At 46.5% G+C, this 17,679-nt stretch overlaps 1 protein-coding gene across 2 annotated transcripts in view; it reads right to left on the bottom strand.

Moving 5' to 3' along the window:
• ARMC8 (armadillo repeat containing 8) overlaps positions 1-16,554 on the bottom strand; it is a 116,004-nt gene extending 99,450 nt beyond the window's left edge. Inside the window, exon 1 of one of the 2 annotated variants that reach the window (XM_077272138.1) lies at positions 16,241-16,554. In XM_077272138.1, coding sequence (XP_077128253.1) covers positions 16,241-16,357 — 117 coding nt within the window. In that variant the 5' untranslated portion in view covers positions 16,358-16,554. The remainder of the gene's footprint in view (positions 1-16,240) is intronic. The other variant, XM_077272139.1, reaches the window with a different exon arrangement.
• Between the last annotated feature and the right edge of the window lie 1,125 nt (positions 16,555-17,679).

Raw genomic sequence — 17,679 nt, 5'->3', positions numbered from 1 at the left:
ACACAAAGTGTTAAGGACCAAGTTTAGGTCCCAAGGAGGAGTTGATTTCCTCACAAGTGGCCTCATTCTCTGTGTGGCCCTGGAAAATCTGGCTATCCAGGGATGGGAGGCTAGTGATGTATCAAAAAATACACTAAGTGCTGCAATCTGTACTTTTAGAGTGCTAGGCCGAAGGCCCTTGTCAAATCCGAGTTGCAGGAAATCGAGGATCTTGGGGATATCTGGTTTTGAAGTATCCACATGACCTTCTCCCAGAAAGGAACAATACCGCTTCCAGATCTTGTTGTAAATCGCCGAAGTCACCGGCTTTCTGCTTGCCTGGAGTGTGGTAATGACATCTTCTGACAGGCCTCTAGATCTTAGGGTTTGCCGTTCAGGATCCAAGCAGATAGGTGAAAAGAGTCTGGATTCTTGTGGAATACTGGACCCTGAAGTAGAAGGTCCTGCCTGTTCGGTAGAAAGACTGGTTCTTCTGTTGACATCCTGGACAGTAGAGAAAACCAGCTCCTTTTCGGCCAGAAAGGAACCACCAGGATTACGGTTGCTCTTTCGTCTCGTATCTTCCTGAGTGTCTTCGGTATCAGAGGAAGAGGCGGAAAAGCGTATAGGAGACCTTCTCCCCAATACTGAGACAAGGCGTCTACTCCTGTGGCTCCATCTAGAGGATTCAGAGAAAAAAATGCTCTGGCCTTTGTGTTTGACCTGGTGGCAAAGAGGTCCACCTGAGGCGTTCCCCATTTCTGGCACAGACTGCTGAATACTTCCGGGTTCAATTCCCATTCTCCGGGATGTACCGACTTTCGGCTCAGGAAATCTGCAACCTGATTCTTGGCACCTTCCAGGTGAACTGCCGAGATGGATTTGACAGATCTTTCTGCCCACCTGAAAATCTGGTCTGCTAAGTGTTGCAGTGGTGGATGTCTCGGACCTCCCTGATGTCTCAGAAATGCCACTGCTGTGACATTGTCGGACAGTATTCTCACGTGTTTGTCTCGGACCAATGACTGGGCCTGGCACAACACTTTCCAGATCGCGTACAGCTCTCTGAAATTCGACGATCTTGCGGCAATTTGAGGAGTCCATTCTCCCTGGTAGTATGTTCTCCCTATATGACCGCCCCATCCGTATTGACTGGTGTCTGTGGTAACCGTAACACAGGGATCGAGTATCCATGGAACTCCCTCTCTCAGGTTCGCTGGTGTGGTCCACCAGGTTAGGGATTTCTTTACCGAAGGAGACACAAGCATCTTCCTGTCTAGGGAACTTTGTTTTCTGTTCCAAGATCCTAGGACTTCTCTTTGCAACTTCCGCGAGTGGAATTGGCTCCATCTCACACAGGGTATGCATGCTGTCATGAAACCGAGTATCCTCATTGCCTCTCTTATGGAGGGGGTACTTCTTCTGAAATGGTGGATGTGCCTGATCAAGGTCTCTTGTCTGTCTTCTGGTAAAAAAGATGTTCTTAGATTGGAATCTAAGATCACTCCCAAAAATTTTATTCTGGAATTTGGGACCAGGCAGGACTTTTTCCAGTTCACGATCCACCCCAGCTCCTGTAGGATGGAAAGAGTGAACGTGCAGTCTATCTTGAGGAGTTTCTGTGATTTCGCCATTATCAGGAAGTCGTCCAGGTATGGGACTATGGTCACATTCTGATTCCTTAGATAGGCCACAACTTCCGACATCAGCTTGGTAAAGATCCTGGGCGCTGAAGCAAGCCCGAAGGGGAGACATCTGAACTGGAAGTGATGTACAATCCCCCTGTTCATTATGGCGAACCTCAGGAACTTTTGGTAGGAGAGGTGTATCGGGACATGATAGTATGCGTTGCTTAGGTCTAGGGTACACATTACCATGTCTTTGTCTATTAGAGGCGTCGTGGATCTTATAGATTCCATCCGGAATCTTTTGTACCGGACCCATTTGTTTAATGGTTTTAAATTTATAATCGTCCGGGAGTCTCCGGATGGTTTCTTTATTGAAAACAAATGGGAATAATGGCCTCTGCCTCTTTCTGAGATGGGAACTGGCACAATCGGTTCTAATTCTAACAGCTCCTGAATGTTTGTCCACATGGAGGAGTCGGAGAGCGGGCAAGGTCGGGTCACTACAAATCTTTCTGGGGGACTGCTGGAGAACTCTAATTTGTATCCCTGTGCAACTACTTGTAGAATCCAAGGATTCTGGGATACCTTCTGCCAACCCCCTAGAAATTTCTGTAATCGACCTCCCACCTTTATGTCATTTATTTGACTTTGGTGTGCCTGCACTAGGGAAGATGGAGTCTCTACCCTTTCCACCCTTGGGATAAGACCACCTCCCAGTCTTCCCTTTCCCCTTGTAGTTTGTCCTCTGACCAGGTCGGGACCTACGAAAGGGTTGATATTTTTTGGTATTCTCCTCAGGAAAACCCTTCTTTTTATCTGAGGCTTTTTCTAGAATATCGTCTAGAATCGGCCCAAATACTTTATTTCCTGAGAATGGGATTCCACACAATTTATTTTTTGACTGGAGATCCCCCGACCAGGTCTTTAGCCATATGGCTCTTCTGGCCGCATTAGACAGGGATTCGCTTCTAGCCGCAAACCGTACAGATTCGGCAGAAGCGTCCGCCATAAAGCCTGTTGCGAGTTTGAGCAAAGGCAATGATTTAAGGATAACCTCTCTAGAAGTCTTGGCTTTGAGGTGATCCTCTAAGTCGTCAATCCATAAGTGCATTGACCGGGCTACGGAAGTTGCCGCTATATTGGCCCGTATTATTGCCGCGGAGGACTCCCAAGTTCTCCTTAGCAAACCATCCGCTTTACGATCCATAGGATCCTTTAACGCGGAAGAGTCCTCAAATGGAATTGAGGTCTTCTTCGCCACCTTTGCTAGTGGGACATCGATCTTGGGAACTTCATCCCACACTTTAATGTCCTCAGGGTTGTAGGGCAGACGAAGTCTAAAGTCCCTGGGAATCACTAGCTTCTTCTCCGCTTCCTGCCACTCTTCCAGGATCATGGAACGGATGTGGTTGTTGACGGGGAAGACTTTTGTCACCTGGGCATGTAATCCGCCAAACATCTCGTCCTGGGTCGAGGTTTCCTCTGGTGTATCTTGTAGCTGCATGGTGTTACGTACAGCATAAAGTAGTTCATCTGTGTCTGCTGCGGCGAAGAGATATCTCTTCCCTTTGCCCACAGATCCGTCTCTTTCTTCCTGGTCAGAATCCTCCGAAACCTCACCCTCGGAAGAAGGGCTAGACTCCCTTGGCCTCTTCCGTGAAGTCTGTGGTTCTGACTGAGTCTGGGGAAGATTCAAGCCTGAGATAGAAGCCTGAACCTCCTGTCGAATCATGGTCCTCATGCTGGATAGTAGTGCCGTCTGCTCATCACCCACAATTTTGGATGTGCACGATCTGCACAATGGTTTCCGCCAATTTTCTGGAAACTTAGTGGCACAAATCGGGCATTTACTCTTCCCCGATTTTTTCCTTTCAGTTGTGGGGATGGGAGGCTCAGCCTAGGGTAAATAGACATACGTGGCACCGTAAGTAGGGAAGCGGGGGGGGGGGGGGGAGGGGTGGGCTTTGTGGTATGGCTTTACATAGCCTACTCACGTGCCCCTGAAGCTGGTCAGTCCCCTCAGGTCTGGTAGTGTCCTCCATGTTGAGGATAATATTGCAATACAGCCGTGTGCACCTTTTGTCAGGATAGCCGGCGGAACAACGACCCCCATTGTATGCTTATATAGGTTTTACCTGGTTGATCCTGCCTCCTTACCGCGCCCCGCACGGTCGACCATGCTGAGAAAAGGCCTTCCTGAAGGCCGGCGCTGCCGCTGGCGTCCTCCGGTCCGATGCTTGCCGCGACCGGAAGTGACGCGGCCGCCGACCGGAAGTGACGCGGCCGCGTGTCCTGGAGCCGGCAGCGGCTGCTGCACAGAGAGCCCCCGCCGAAACGGCTGCGGCCGCATGCGGGAACAGCCGCCGCTGCAGCAGACAGCGCCCGGGCCGAGAGCCCCAGCAAGGAGAAACGGACCTTGGCCCCAGGAGCAGCGCTACACTGGGGGAGGCTGAGGGACCCCCCATCGCAGGTATCAGCCGCAGATATCTTGCGGCGGGGAAGGGAAAGGCTGGGCCCCCCCGATCCCCACCATCTGCACAGCACCGTCGGAGGCTACGTTGCAGTTCCTATCCGCAGTGGGACAGGAAAAACACTGGTGGGTGGAGTGGGGAGGGTCCTTTTAACTTGTGGTTCCTGTCCCACTGCGGATAAGAAGGACGTCCTCCAATGGTGCTGTCAGGTGGTGGACTGGAAAAATGCCCGACGTGGGCAGGGGAAGCAGTCTTACGACGCTTCCGCTGACCCCATTGTATGGTCCGGGGAGGAGGGGGCGGAGTTTCGGCCACGCATGGGCTGTCGAAAATGGCGGTCTCGACGCACAAAAAATCGTTACATGTAATTTTTTTTGTGGCGGCGGTGCGCCAAAACACGGCGCAACCGTCGCACGACGGTTGCCACGTGTGGCACTGCGTCGCAAATAAAAGTCTATGGAGAAAAAACGCATCCTGCAGGCAACTTTGCAGGATGCGTTTTTTATCCACAACGACGCATTGCGACGTGCAGTGCCCGACGCTAGTGTGAATGTAGCCTGTCAGGTTTGGGTTGTCTTCACATCAGCAATGGAGGCAAAGACGGATACAAAATATCAGTCCATGCTGCTCTATGTTGTCCAAGAAATGCTAGACACCATGACGAGACTATACACACCCTGTTATAGTCAATGAGGTCCATCAGGCACTGCTGCAGTTGTCACTGCAAATAATCCAATGCTACCATTTAATTTCTTTAATGCATTTTTTTTTTTTTTTAGACGGGAAGGAAAGAGTGAATTTTTAATCAAAAGTAAAATGAAAAAAAAAAACAATCAATAAAAACCATCCATAGCCACAAACACATAATTGCAAGTGTGAGCAAATCCTGACAAGCTATACAGGTTGAGCGTGTATGCCCGGTCACACGCTGTAATATTAGGCAGTGGTGATTGCGGTGCGTTCTAGAACACTGACTAAAGCACATTCTTTATTCTAGTGACTGAACAACTCTCTGAACAATGAAAAGAGCTGTAATAGAAAAGTGGTGATGTAAGCAGATGAAGGATGAAACACGGGAGATTTCTAGCCATCTACTGCCCACTATTACTACTGACGCTGCATTGATTCTAGAGCATTATATGGGCTTTGTAAACTGTCTGCATAAAAAAATCCACCTGTACGCATCGCGGCCACGTCCCATTACAGTCAGTCATGTGATAATTCTCAGCTTCAGCAGAAATCAATGGGAGCCACACAGCAGTCCCCCACGTCTAATCACAAGGCAAAGAACAACTGGTCCGAAATAAGAAACATTAGTGTCGTATTCTGAAATCTAAGAAATACACAAAGCTTTATTCCAGTACAATTGAAAGTGACATCTCCAGTTACATCCAAAAATATATGAAACTTCATGGATTATTATTATCCATGAAAAAGGACTTCGTTTTAGTTTGAAAAAAGTAGGGAGTTTCACATATTTTTGGATGTACCTGGGACTGACACTTTCAATGCTACTGGAATAAAGCTGGAAAGTTTTATATATATATATATATATATATATATATATATATATATATATATATATATATATATATATATATATATATACACACACACACACACACGCACACACTTCAGATCATCCTCTTAACACATCGAGCAGTGGTGGTCTCTTATGTCGAGGATCGCTAAAGTCTCATCTAACGCGAGTTGGCTTTCACATAATGAATGAATGGGCATGCTGGATTTAACATGACCGTTCCTTCATTCCCCCTGATAAAAGCAGCACCACTGGTGTCTGCTGCATCTACCAGCAGAAAAGCATTAACAAGACAGATAGATGTTCGACCAACAGCCCTCTCGTTCAAGGTCAAAAGCACCGTCCCTGGCTGTCTAACCCTGTAGATCATGCATGTCAAACTCTGGCCTGCAACGCCATATGAAGGACTAGGTGGGCAATTATTCTGCATGAGGACTATGTGGGGCCCATTATTCTGTTTGGAGGGCTGTATGGGGATCACAGTTTGGGCATCATACCATGCGTGTGGAGTGTACTGTGAAGGAATTCACTGTGGGGGTATCAAACTGTTTGGAGGCACTTTTATTGGCATCATATTTTATCAGAGCAATCTAAGGGCTTCAATAGGAGGAAAATCACTTTATAAGGGCTGCAAAGTTGTGAATTATACTCTTCTGTGATCCCAGAAAATATGCGGGCTCCTCGCCAGGGCCCTCGTGGAGTGCATGGACACGTCCCATGACATATATACAGGTGCTTCTCACAAAATTGGAATATCATCAAAAAATTAATTTCAGTTCAATACAAAAAGTGAAACTCATTATACAGAGTCATTACAAACAGAGTGATCTATTCCAAGTGTTTATTTCTGTTAATGTTGATGATTATGGCTTTCACAGCCAATGAAAACCCAAACGTCATTATCTCAGTAAATTAGATTAACAAAAAAGACATGCAAGGGCTTCCTAAGTGTTTAAAAAGGTCCCTTAGTCTGTTTCAGTAGGCTCCACAATCAGCAATGACCTTTTGTGGCTTACCCTCCTTGTGGAGTGTGTGAATGACTGCCTTCTGGACATCTGTCAAGTCAGCAGTCTTCCCCATGATTGTGGAGCTACTGAAACAGAACAAGGGACCTTATTAAATGCTTAGGAAGCCTTTACAGGTATTTTTTTGCTAATTATTCTAATTTACTTTGATAATTTTTTGGTTTTCATTGTCTGTAAGCCATAATCATCAACATTAACAGAAATAAACAATTGAAATTAGAGCACTGTTTGTAATGACGCTATATAATACAAGAGATTCACTTTTTGTATTGAAGAACTGAAACAAAATAACTTTTTGATGGTATTCTCATTTTGTGAGAAGCACTTGTATATCATGGGCCGTGAAGGGGTTGATGAAGCACTCCACTACTACTTCCCAGCCACTGTCTATTATTGGCACCGCTTAGGTCGGTCTTCTGCAGGTTGTGATCTCCCAGATTGCTCCAGTGTTTGCTGGGTGAGCTGGAGGTCACATCTTAATGGAAGTCTAGGAGAGCGAGAACGAGGGGTCTCAAACTTACACAGAGCTTGTGACAGTTACCTCTGACATCCGGTCAGCCAGAAGTTGTTGTCACAAGATGGTGGCACTAGGAAGAGCAGAAGACAGCAGCTGGTACATATAATACTATGGGCAGGGAAATTACATGACCATTACTGGCATCACTCCAGAACTGAAATTAAAACAAAACCGCTGGAGTGGTGATTTAATGTTCCAGATGGAAAACCCGTTTAATTAGCAGTCCGAGTACTGTCCGTGAAAAAAAATGGACAGCACATTGATGGTATTGAATGGGGCAATGTAGATGGGCAATTTTTTTTTCCACTGACAATCATCATGAAAAAAAAAGAAAAAAAATAAAAAAATCTGTGTGCACTAGTTTTTTCCATAAATCAGATAAGAATGGCATTCAAGTCTATGATTTTCAAAGAAAAAAAATTACAATTCTGTTACACAGGAAACTGTAAATGATCCTGCAAGTTAATGACTGCTGCAAATAAAAACCAAAACCACGAACTGTACACAGAACATGAGATTCACAATCACAATCATTCAATCCTCCATTACAAATAAGGTATAGTTGAAAAATTCACAAACTTTCTGCTATTTGAAATAAACCAAATAAGAACAATTTAAAGGAGTCGGCCACTTGTTCTTGTTATTGCAACTTGCTTCATACACTGACCAGAACTTCTGTCCATATAATGGCCGAAGGAGGAGAGCGTTACCAGACCTGTCCCATCAGTCTCCTTCAGTTGTGTATCACTTCACATGGGAAGGATATTTTTCTACTATAGGAGACTGATGGACTGATCTGGTCAAATGACCCTCCATACATGGACATTACATTGACATAGGTGTAAGAGGAACACTGCCAATCCCTTTACTACCTCAAGATAACGAATATAAAAAGTGGTTTCTCCAAATTCAACACAAAATACCATTTTTAATGACTACTGCAGTTGCAGAGTAATTCAACTGCTTATTGACAAGGGTCTTTAGTAGTAGAGAAGAATGGCTGTTATGACTAGCCAGACGGCTGTGAAGACCACTTCAGAATCTTCCAGGACTTCTTCTGAAACCAAGTCTCGGTGGACCCTGCAGTATGCTTGGAATCATTGTCCTTTTAGAAGGTCTAGTGATGCCCAAGCTTAGTCTTCCTCACCAAAGCCATGATGTTTTCTCTTAGGATCTCCTGATACTTTATAGAATATATTTTTTTCTCCTCCAGACATAGCACTGACGCATAAGTCTGAAAAGTGCCAGTTTTGTTTAATCACTCAAAAGAGGTGGAGGTGTGTGTGTGTGCGCGTATGTATGTATGTATGTATGTATGTATGTATGTATGTATGTATGTATGTATGTATGTATGTATGTATGTATGTATGTATGTATGTATGTATGTATATATATATATATATATATATATATATATATATATACACACACACACACACATATATTATGGTGCTTTTGGGTCAGTAAAAGTTCTTGTAGTTCAGGCATAGAATCAGTCAATGTTTACTGGTGATTGTTTCTTATTTCTGCCATCTAGGTAGTGTAGACAGTGTTCCTTTAACTTTGAATGTGAAAACTATGCTTCCAATAATAACTTCAGGAAAAGTCCATGCCTTTTTAGCTTTCCATTTCAATTTCCTTGGCAATGCAATAATCTATTAAAGGGGAAATACCAACCCCCAGGAAAACATACACATATGTACAGACAAGACATAAAACCCTTTACTCAGCCCTCCCAGGTCCACTGCAGAGTCTCCTCTGCAGCTCTCTGTGTCTGATATTTGCCGCAGCGTTGATGTTGCAGATTTAATGTCACATCAATAGCACAGAAAAGCAGTGGACCCAGCGGTTTTGAGCGGGGTATTCCATCTACACAGACCCTGAGCTCAGCCATTGACTTCCATGCTGTCAACATTATGTCAGCGCTGCCGCCAATAACAGATGCTGGGAGAAGAGGTGGAGATTAAGCGCTGGACCCGAGGACAGACAGTATAGCCAGGTTTGTTTTTTTTATAATAAACTGCAACCAGGGGTTTTCTGAAAAGGGACAAACCCTTTAACATTTTAGACCACTCTCTTGATAACCCAAAAGTATTCGAGAACTGGAGGCCACTGCCCGCGGGAGGTGGACTACGATTCTTCAGGAACACAACCAGAAGCTGCTGTCTAGCTACATATCACATCACATTAGCAACAGGTCCAAGTACTAAATGCTTTTATCATGAAGGGGTAGAATAATTCTGCAGCCATCATTAAATGCAGCATTTTAGGTTGAGGACATTTGTCTAATAAACCTAATAGGGTGGTTAAATACTATTGATTGCAACTGTAACATTGTCTATATTATACACACACACACACAGTTTAGGCAGGTGTGAAAAATATGCTGCAAAGTTGAAATGCTTTAAAAAAAAAAAAAAAAAAAAAAAAAAAAGTATGATAAAAATAGATTATTTAATTACCAAAATGCAAAGTGAATGAAAAGAGAAAACTAAATCAAATCAATACTTGGTGTGACCACTTTTTGCTCGTTCATCAGGTGATCGGTAGCCTGTTTACACTGCAAGATTATCATGAATTAGTTTTCCAAGGTAGGCTCATTAATGACACTCTTAGGTTATGTTCACATGTTGCATTTTTGCTGCACTTTTTTATGCCAAGTTTAAGCTGTGTATAAGCTGCTTATAAAAAGCAAGTTTTGCTTAGTTTTTGGTGCTTTTTTTTCTGCGTTTTTGTCAGGGTACATTTGTCTCTTGTGCATGCTGATATAGTTTTGTGCATAAAAAAAAATTTTTACTCACCAAACAGTCAGCAAAAAAAAAAAAAAAAAAAAAAAAAGGTGTGTGCATGACATTTCTGAAGCTTCATACACTGCTGGTACTGTGAAACAGCTGAAAATTTGCATTAAAAAAAGCTGTAGTGTAAACGCACATTTAATTTCCTTGGCTACCCAATGTATTAGCAACACAGGCAGACATTAATCCAGTATGCAATACTACTATTAAAAAGGCCAAACATACAGAAAATGTCATCAAGGACTATCTTTAGAGTAAAGAGCAATAATATCCCACAGAGTATGTGAGGAAACCGATAAACCACAAACTCCTTGCAGATTTTGTACTTGGTGGGATTTGAACCCAGGACCCCAGCACTACAAGGCTACAGTGGTAACCACTATGATGCCCATGAAAAGATTGAAGGATTCGCGCAAACCTGCTTCCACAGATCTGTGGCAAGTTCTCCACAATGTTTGGAACAACCTGCCTGAAGTCCTTCAAACACTGTATATAGCTAGAAGGCAAAGGTCACACCAAAATATGGATTCAAATTAGATTCCACTTTTGTTCATTTTGTCTTGTGTGCACCACTTATAGAAGCCCTCCTCCTCCCACAAAAGTTTTTATCCTCTTAATATAGTGCAATCATGATACTATATAGCACTGTGTAGATAAAATTGCTCATTTTGCCTTTCTACTCTGTTAACTCTTCCCTTTTCCATTACGTCTATGACATCGCGTTTTTAAAAGGGAATGTCACCCCAAAATTCGCCTATAAACTAAAGGTACCTTTACACTGAACAACTTAACAACGATAACGATAGCGATCAGTGACACTGCAGCGTCCTGGATAGCGATATCGTTGTGTTTGACACGCAGCAGCGATCAGGATCCTGCTGTGACATCGTTGGTCGGAGCTAGAAGGCCAGCACCTTATTTCGTCGCTGGATCACCCGCTGACATCGCTGGATCGGTGTGTGTGACACCGATCCAGCGATGTGTTCACTTGTAACCAGGGTAAATATCGGGTTACTAAGCGCAGGGCCGCGCTTAGTAACCCGATATTTACCCTGGTTACCATTGTAAAAGTAAAAAAAAAACAAAAAACACTACATACTCACCTTCTGATGTCTGTCACGTCCCCCGCCGGCGGCTTCCCTGCACTGAATGTGTCAGTGCCGGCCGGCCGTAAAGCAGAGCACAGCGGTGACGTCACCGCTCTGCTTTAGGGCCGGCGCTTACACAGTGCAGGGAAGCGGACGCCGGGGGATGCGACAGACACCGGAATGTAAGTATGTAGTGTTTGTTTTTTTTTACATTTACACTGGTAACCAGGGTAAACATCGGGTTACTAAGCGCGGCCCTGCGCTTAGTAACCCGATGTTTACCCTGGTTACCCGGGGACTTCAGCATCGTTGGTCGCTGGAGAGCTGTCTGTGTGACAGCTCTCCAGCGACCACACAACGACGAAACAGCGACGCTGCAGCGATCGGCATCGTTCTCTATATCGCTGCAGCGTCGCTTAATGTTACGGTACCTTAAGGCAGCCGGCATCAGTAACTTATCTACAGCATTCTGTAATGCTGTAGATAAGCCCCCGATGTAACCTGCAAGATAAGAAAAACATGTTAGATTATACTCACCCAGGGACGATGACGTCCTCTTCTTTGCTTCCTGCCGCGGCTCCGGCGCAGGTGTACTTTATCTGCCATTTTGAGTGCAGAGCAAAGTACTGCAGTGCGCAGGCGCTGGGCCTCTCTGACCTTTCCCGGCGCCTGTGCACTGCAGTACTTTCCTCTGTCCTCAATAGGGCAAAGTACATCTGTGCAGGAGCCGCAGCAGGAAGCAAAGAAGAGGACGTTATCGTATGAAGATGGGAGGCGCCAGACCCGGACCGCGACACCCATCGGACCGAACCAAACCGGGACCGCCCCTGGGTGAGTATAATCTAAAGTGTTTTTCTTATCTTGCAGGTTAAATTGGGGGCTTATCTACAACATTACAGAATGCTGTAGATAAGCCCCTGTTGGCGGTGGCCTTATAGGCGAATTTCGGGGTGACAGATTCCCTTTAAAAACTGGCAAAATGAAATCATCTATGATCGATGTAGAAACAGGAGGTCAATTTTCCCTGTATGAGTCATAAACTTACAGCAAAAGTCCCTGAGTAGAAAGGCAAATTGAGCAGTAGTAAGTGCACAGTTCTTATAATGGCTATGTGCACACGCAAGAAAAGAGGTGCAGAATTTTCTGCACAAAATCCACATCTCCTGGCAGAATCCGCAGCCGCGGATTTTGTGCGGTTTTTATGCGGAATTGCTGCGGATTTTGCCACTGCGGAATTTTAACATGGAAGGGTGCAGAAACACTGCAGATCCGCACAAAAGAAGTGACATGCACTTCTTTGAAATCCGCAGCAATTCCGTACTGATTTTTCTGCACAGCTTTTTTTTTCCTCATTGAATAACATTATACTGTGGGGATCTGCAGCGTTTCTGTGCGGAAAAATCCGCTGCGGATCCGCAGCAAACCCGCATCGTGTGCACATAGCCAATATGACTGCAATATATTAAGAGGATAAAAACTTTGATGGGAGGAGGGGAAAGACTGCTTCATTAATGAGTCAGACGCCTCTTACTCCATCACAAACCTTCACTAAGAATAGAACTCAAACAGATTGTCCTTTACTAGGACAACTTCTCAATTTGAATGTTTGCTCCCTTGAAAAATAAAAATCCTATTCTCACCTCCCGTGCCAGTGGTGTCAGCACTCACGTTCCTGAGCCCATGTGAGGTTATGACTCAAGATTGCACCAAATCACTGCTGGTGTCACTCTCCGCATCTTCAGACGCAAGTAAACCTAATTGAGAAGAAGAGAGCGTCCAGCACCAGCTCTCACTTTCGGTTGATTATTTTTACGTCCTAAGGCTCAGAGAGTGACACCAGCGGCGACTGGGTATAGGTCTCGCGTGACATAACTGCAAATGAGCCCCGGGGAACGTGAGTGCCGACACTTCTGGAACGGCATGGGAGGGGAGTATAGGAGTTTTACTTTAAAGGGATCAAAAATTCAGATTGAGAAGATGTTGTCCTAGCAGCAGACACTCCTTTAATGAATTGGCGCCAAGTTCTGTACTCCTTGCCTCACAATAAACCTGATATACACAGGATCCTCCCCCTGTCACCACACGTACGGTATGGTATATACACAGCCCCCCCCTACACAGCCCCCCCCCCCCCCCGTCACCACATGTAAGGTATATAGACAAGGCCCCCCGTCACCACATGTACGGTATATACACAAGGCCCCCCCGTCACCACATGTACGGTATATACACAAGGCCCCCCGTCACCACATGTACGGTATATACACAAGGCCCCCCGTCACCACATGTACGGTATATACACAAGGCCCCCCGTCACCACATGTACGGTATATACACAAGGCCCCCCGTCACCACATGTACGGTATATACACAAGGCCCCCCGTCACATGTAGGGTATATACACAAGGCCCCCCCGTCACCACATGTACGGTATATACACAAGGCCCCCCGTCACCACATGTACGGTATATACACAAGGCCCCCCGTCACCACATGTACGGTATATACACAAGGCCCCCCGTCACCACATGTACGGTATATACACAAGGCCCCCCGTCACATGTACGGTATATACACAAGGCCCCCCTTCACCACATGTACGGTATATACACAAGGCCCCCCGTCACCACATGTACGGTATATACACAAGGCCCCCCGTCACCACATGTACGGTATATACACAAGGCCCCCCGTCACCACATGTACGGTATATACACAAGGCCCCCCGTCACCACATGTACGGTATATACACAAGGCCCCCCGTCACATGTAGGGTATATACACAAGGCCCCCCCGTCACCACATGTACGGTATATACACAAGGCCCCCCCGTCACCACATGTACGGTATATACACAAGGCCCCCCCCGTCACCACATGTACGGTATATACACAAGGCCCCCCGTCACATGTACGGTATATACACAAGGCACCCCGTCACCACATGTACGGTATATACACAAGGCCCCCCCGTCACCACATGTACGGTATATACACAAGGCCCCCCCGTCACCACATGTACGGTATATACACAAGGCCCCCCCGTCACCACATGTACGGTATATACACAAGGCCCCCCCGTCACCACATGTACGGTATATACACAAGGCCCCCCCCGTCACCACATGTACGGTATATACACAAGGCCCCCCCCGTCACCACATGTACGGTATATACACAAGGCCCCCCCCGTCACCACATGTACGGTATATACACAAGGCCCCCCGTCACCACATGTACGGTATATACACAAGGCCCCCCGTCACCACATGTAGGGTATATACACAAGGCCCCCCCGTCACCACATGTAGGGTATATACACAAGGCCCCCCGTCACCACATGTAGGGTATATACACAAGGCCCCCCGTCACCACATGTAGGGTATATACACAAGGCCCCCCGTCACCACATGTAGGGTATATACACAAGGCCCCCCGTCACCACATGTAGGGTATATACACAAGGCCCCCCGTCACCACATGTAGGGTATATACACAAGGCCCCCCGTCACCACATGTAGGGTATATACACAAGGCCCCCCGTCACCACATGTAGGGTATATACACAAGGCCCCCCCGTCACCACATGTAGGGTATATACACAAGGCCCCCCGTCACCACATGTAGGGTATATACACAAGGCCCCCCGTCACCACATGTAGGGTATATACACAAGGCCCCCCGTCACATGTACGGTATATACACAAGGCACCCCGTCACCACATGTACGGTATATACACAAGGCCCCCCGTCACATGTACGGTATATACACAAGGCCCCCCCGTCACATGTAGGGTATATACACAAGGCCCCCCGTCACCACATGTAGGGTATATACACAAGGCCCCCCGTCACCACATGTAGGGTATATACACAAGGCCCCCCCGTCACCACATGTAGGGTATATACACAAGGCCCCCCGTCACCACATGTAGGGTATAACATATGAAGAGAAAAAAGGTGGGCCTAACAAAAACGGGAGTCACCACCATATAAATATCATAGTAACAGCTTTATTCCACAAATATGCAAAAGACAGAACATAATTTAAAAACATTAAAAACAAAGGGATGTGACATATCCCTATGCAAACAAAAGGCCCATAATACGGCCACAGCACCGCATCACTCTGAAAAGGGTATTAATTGCACATGCCCAAAATAATACATAGCCTGTCCTACAGAGTGCAGTAATGGCTAAGAATAGTAACCACCTCCCTGAATGCTAGCTGTCACTAGGATGCAAGGGTGTAGTGCATACCTAATTGTGATGTACAATCTGGGGAAGCAAAAAAATACACACCATTTTAAACATGATTAAATGACCAGATTTAGACAGCATGCTGTGTGTGAACATGGGTAAAATACCCACCAGATAAGGGAAAGCCACGACCTGGAGCACAAAGGCAATTGCAATAGCACAAAAAATACCACAGATTGCTTACACGGGCATGTGTACCCAAAAGGAGGTGCGGGCAGCAGTATAGGGTATATACACAAGGCCCCCCGTCACCACATGTAGGGTATATACACAAGGCCCCCCGTCACCACATGTAGGGTATATACACAAGGCCCCCCGTCACCACATGAAGGGTATATACACAAGGCCCCCGTCACCACATGTAGGGTTTATACACAAGGCCCCCCCCCCGTCACATGTACGGTATATACACAAGGCCCCCCGTCACCACATGTAGGGTATATACACAAGGTCCCCCGTCACCACATGTAGGGTTTATACACAAGGTCCCCCGTCACCACATGTAGGGTTTATACACAAGGCCTCCCCGTCACCACATGTACAGTATATATACACACCGGCCCCTGGGACCACTTATCTACACACTTCCCCTTTACATCAACTCTCTATGAACACAAGAGCAATGTGGCGCAGGGCTGTAACCTAGCAACGCGTGCAGTGCGCCCTAACACCCACAGAAACTTTCCGTGGCCCCCTTGCAGGCTGGGCAGGGGCCCGACACACAGTGAGGATGCCCCGGCCGCAGTGGGACTTGTAGTGCTGCTATGGGCGGGCATTACACCTCAGCCCCTGCCCACTACTGATGGCAGCCTGTGCACTTGTACGAGCCCGGGGCACAGAGGCCTTCGTCCCACAAGCCCACCCTCCCCGGCCGGTGCCGTTCCCCCACACAGGCGCTGCCCGGGCTGGGTGCGGCCTGACCCCGGTGACATACTCACAGACAGCACGCTCATCCGGAGCGGAGGCTCCAGCACACACGCCATCTTGGTCATCCCGCCTACAGTCGCATATTCCACTCGGATAGTGGCATAGACACGAGCCTTCTTCGCGTACATGGCAGTGGTCGTCACGGCACCGGTTGGGATAGAAAATAATCAGATTTTTTTTTCTGTTTCATTTATTTTATTTTAACGAGGCGGAGAGCTGTCTGCTGTGTGGAAAGTGCGGGCTGGAAGCGAGCGCAGGTTTACGTGAAGTGACAGCTGCTGAGTGCGGCACCGCGCATGCTCCGGACGTGGGATTATTTACAGGCAGATAAGAAGGCGCGAAAGGATATTTATACCCGGTGACCTCAGGCTCAGGCTGTGTGTTTACTGCAGGGATGAATGAGCGGCGTGCGTGTCCGCTCCGTAGTCACAAACTTCCGGAAAATAGGGTTTTTTTGTTGTAAATTAGCAAAATGGGATTTTTGGAAATTGCTTAACCCCTTAAGAACCGAGCAATTTTTCTGTTTTTGCCCTTCCATTTTTCCCTTCCCTTTTTCCTAGAGCTATAACCTTCTCCTTTTGCGGCTGATGGAGCCACGTGAGGGCTTGTTTTTTTGTGGGTCGTAGTTGAACTTCCGAATGACGCCATTTGTTTTATCTCGGGATGGACAGGAAAAGAAGGAACAAATTCCAAGTGAAGGGAAATAGCAAAAAAAAAAATGTAATTCCACCATTGTTTTTTTGGATTTTGTTTTCTCTGCGGTCATTCGGCAGAAAAATGGCCTGGAAATATGAGTGTTTGGGTCAGTACGAGACCGGCAGCACCAAACTTGCATTTTTGGCTTTATTGAAAGAGGTTGTCCACTACAGTCTCATTCATGACCTATTCCTAGGAGAGGTGCCCGATGTGTGATTGGTCAGAGTCCGACACCCAGTGCCCCCGCCCATCAGCTGTTCTCGCTGACCGGGGGCCTCTTCTGATAGCGGCCGGTACTGCACATCAGCCTCCTATACAAATCACCACTCACAAAGGTGGCCACACACTGGACCTCATCTTCACCCGCCTCTGCTCCCTATCTAAGGCCCCTTTCACACATCATTTGCTATCAGTCACAATCCGTCGAATTTTGAAAAAAACGAATCCGGCTACTGGTGCCGCCAGATCTGTTTTTTTCTCATAGACTTGTATTAGCGACGGATGGCCTCACATTTCATTCGTTGTTCGCCAGATCCGTCGCCGTCCGTCCTCTGCTCGAATGGAAGCCTATGGCACCAGATCCGTCAAATGACGGAATCCGGCGACAGATTCCGTTTTTTTTAACTGAGCATGCTCCGATTTATTTAGGATCCAATTAGCCAGATCCACTAGTCGGATCCGTCGAAAAAACAAATCCGTCGCATCAGTTTTTCACAACGGATTGTGACTGATGGCAAAAAAACTGATGTATGAA

The sequence above is a fragment of the Ranitomeya variabilis genome, chromosome 7 (assembly GCF_051348905.1).
Source record: "Ranitomeya variabilis isolate aRanVar5 chromosome 7, aRanVar5.hap1, whole genome shotgun sequence".
Classification (NCBI taxonomy): domain Eukaryota; kingdom Metazoa; phylum Chordata; class Amphibia; order Anura; family Dendrobatidae; genus Ranitomeya; species Ranitomeya variabilis.
Note: the sequence above shows the minus strand (reverse complement) of the source record. Positions and strands in the feature narration are given on the sequence as shown.